Genomic DNA, 3,520 nt, shown 5'->3' with positions numbered 1-3,520 from the left:
ATACACACACTCATACACACTCACACACTCACACACACTCACACACACACACTCTCACACACACACACTCACACACACACACACACACACACACACACGGTCTTGCATGTTTAGTGTTAAATTCATCAGGGCACCGTTATATTTCTCTCTGTCCTGTAATGACGTGGGAAAGGCAGTCATGGACCCCTTGACACTGGATACCTGAGAAAGATTTCCGTACCAAACCTCCCATATTTCCACATGCAAGAGTTTCCAGCCATATCCACTCGATAAAAGCCCACCACGAAATAAAACCGAAACTAAAGAAAGAAAGAAAGGAATTAGTCCAGATGTCTTCTCCGTTGTGTTCCTCAACACCCGTTAGTTCCCTAAAAGACACGTTTTCCGTAATTCCAAACAGCACACTGTCAGAAAGAAAAAGAGAGAGAGAAATAAAAAGCGAAATCCCGGCGAGGAGGTCGGGTTGCGCGTGTAACAGTCATCATGATCCTCGCGGGGTTTGCAGCACTGTTGAATCTTGGTTGCTCGTCGATCTGGAAAAAAATCCAGAAGAAGAAGAGCGAGGAAAATCAACGGAATCGGCAGAACTGAAACGTCGCCGGTCGGCATTCATTTGTCGGCACCTGAATGCATGTTTAAAAATCTTCTGCGTTTGCTCTGATGATAAAAATACAGTAGAGAAGTGTGCTGGTAGTTACTGATCCGATCAGAAAAATAACAATAACAATAATAATAATAAAGTTTAAAAACGTTAGGATAGAATAGCAGCTGCTCCGATGTGGTTTGAGATCGGAGGGTCAGATGCTGGGCTCTTTGGGAGGCAGGTCCACGTTGGTGAGCGATATGGAAAGCAGGCAGTCTGAGGTAGTGACGCTCGCCAGGCGGCGGATCTGAGAGATTCGCTCCTCCACGCAGCCGGCTGATAACCGTGCCTCCGCGTCGTGATCCCAGCACTCCTCGATCGTCTCGCACAACTGCGCCAGACCCTGCGCCGCACAAACACACCATCTATCTGAACTGTGTGAACCGAAATACAGTAAAATGTGTGACCCTGCAGCACAAAAGCAGTGTTAAGTCGCTGGGGTATATTTGTAGCAATAGCCAACAATACATTGTATGGGTCAAAATTATTGATTTTTCTTTTATGCCAAAAATCATTAGGATATTAAGTAAAGATCATGTTCCATGAAGATATTTTGTAAATGTCCTACCGTAAATATATCAAAACTTAATGTTTGATTAGTAATATGCATTGCTAAGAACTTCATTTGAACAACTTTAAAGATGATTTTCTCAATATTTTGATTTTTTTGCACCCTCAGATTCCAGATTTTCAAATAGTTGTATCTCAGCCAAATATTGTCCTATCCTAATAAACCATACATCAATGGAAAGCTTATTTATTCAGCTTTCAGATGAAAATTGACCATTATGACTGGTTTTGTGCTCCAGGGTCACATTTGGACAAACTTATCACAGCTAGTTTCAAAAGCAACGGTTCTCATTTTCATTTAGTTTAGCGTGATGTACTAAAACTGTAGAAAAAAATTGAAATATAAAAATATAGAAAAAAACAAACTACTAAAAATTACAAAAACACACAAGAAAATTACAACAATTTTAACTAGAATTAAAATGAAAATGTAAAAGATAAAAATAAAAACGTATTAATAAAAATGTATAGTATCTCAATTATACTAAAATAACACTACTTTGAAGTTCCCTAATATTTTAGAATTCTAGTTTTCAGTTTTTATCATTTTTACATTTAAATGTTTAATTTTTAAAATGTAAAAAAAAAATTGTAAAGTTTCACTGGATCAATTTTTTTTTTTTTTTGCCAGACAATGCTGACATTCACAGCACAATTTTCACAGTAAAAATTATTAATTTTAATTAATTTTGCATTAATTTTATTTTTTAGAGTTCTAAGACTTATTTGTAAACCTAAAGTCATAATGTTTAGGTAATGGCGCCTTTACTCTGGAAATTAAAGTGAATTTTAAGCATCTAGTTAATTTTTGTTGTTGTTGTTATTTCATTATTTTTATGTTTGGAAGAATAAAATATTGTATTATAATCGGTCTATGCAGTTTATAAAATGTGTAAAATATATATATATATATATATATATGTTTAAAAAATTACCTACTCATAATTAAATGGCATTGTTGAATGATTATAACTGTAGCTGAGAGATAGCTAAGAAGGTCAAGACTTCTGAAGCTGAACAGGCCAAAATGCCCATTTTAAATCGGGTATGGTGTACATACAGACATTTGATTTATTTAAACCTAGATAATGTTTTATGCTGTGTCAGTGTGAAAATTGTAAAAATAAATATTACATTTCAAGTCAACTTTACATATCTATTTACTTCTGGTATTAGTATTGATCCTTAAATTTTGTTGGTATTTACTTATTTTTTTAATAAATAAAATATAATATTTTATGAATAAATAAAATATATAAAATAAATAAAAAATAAATATATATATATTTTATTGTGCAAACTAACTAAAAATCTTCCTGGTTGTATGAAAAAGAACTGTGCTCAGATGATTTGATCCGTATGGTTTTGTATTAGTAAGAAGAGACTGGAGCGCGTCACTCACTGAATGCTTGAGCCAGCAGTCCTTAAACACAGGCCTCATCTTCTTATGAACCACCAGAACCTGAAGATCCTCCAGAGACGGATGCTGGCCGATCTCCTCCTCAAACGGCAGCAGAGGAATTCTCTCAGAGTTTAATAGCTGCACAAACGTACAGTCAAGCTATCATCAATACAGCACTACTAATATCCGCTTCTATGTATTAGCTATACAAATACCTAGCGGCTATACAAAGTTGGTTTACAAAAATTCGGTGATGAGTCATTGTGGTTGGTGAGCGGCTCCTCCTGAGATGATGTCACAATTCTGTGAGCATTTCATTGGTGGAGTCTGAAGGGGTGGGCGTGGTTTGACAGTTGCAGCAGCTTCAGCAGAAGATCTTGGCTACTGGCAGGTTGAGTGGTGGCTGGACCGTCAGCGTCCCCATCCGCACACGACTGATCCATACTGCAGCCCTCTGATTTACATACAAAATAATCAATTATATTTAGCTGAATACACATCAGGACAAGCAGAGTACAACAGTTTGGCTGCAGAAGTATATATAAACAATTTTTCTCTCTCTATATATATATATATATATATATATATACACACACAAAAAAATTACTAAAATCTTAACGAATATAAAAATGAAAACGGAAAATATAAAAATAAAACGGATTCAAAATATTTATAAAAACTATAATAGTATCTCAATGATACTAAAAGAACACCTGCTTTAAAGTTCCCAGAAATTTTCTAGTTTTTAACTTTTACCTTTTTTATATTTTACAAGTTTAACAATTAAAATCCAACATTTAGAATCTAAAATTTGAAAAAAAAATCCAAAAATAATTTTAAAGCTGCAGTCCGTAAGTTTTGCCTCTTTGTCGCCATCTCTGTTTGAAAACCTGCAATTGCAGCTG

At 34.9% G+C, this 3,520-nt stretch overlaps 1 protein-coding gene across 1 annotated transcript in view; it reads right to left on the bottom strand.

Annotated features, from left to right (window-relative positions):
* Window positions 1-37: 37 nt before the first annotated feature.
* Window positions 38-3,520, bottom strand: part of LOC107714270 (activin receptor type-2B-like) — a gene marked incomplete at its 5' end in the record, with an annotated part of 8,012 nt that continues 4,529 nt past the window's right edge. The window contains 2 exons of the mRNA XM_016520083.1: window positions 38-986; window positions 2,616-2,738. Of these exons, the coding sequence (XP_016375569.1) occupies window positions 798-986; window positions 2,616-2,738 (312 nt within the window). The remainder of the gene's footprint in view (window positions 987-2,615; window positions 2,739-3,520) is intronic.

The sequence above is a fragment of the Sinocyclocheilus rhinocerous genome, unplaced genomic scaffold (assembly GCF_001515625.1).
Source record: "Sinocyclocheilus rhinocerous isolate Xijiao unplaced genomic scaffold, SAMN03320098_v1.1 scaffold6109, whole genome shotgun sequence".
Lineage (NCBI taxonomy): Eukaryota > Metazoa > Chordata > Actinopteri > Cypriniformes > Cyprinidae > Sinocyclocheilus > Sinocyclocheilus rhinocerous.
The sequence above is the reverse complement of the archived record's forward strand: the minus strand, read 5'-3'. Positions and strand labels throughout refer to the sequence as shown.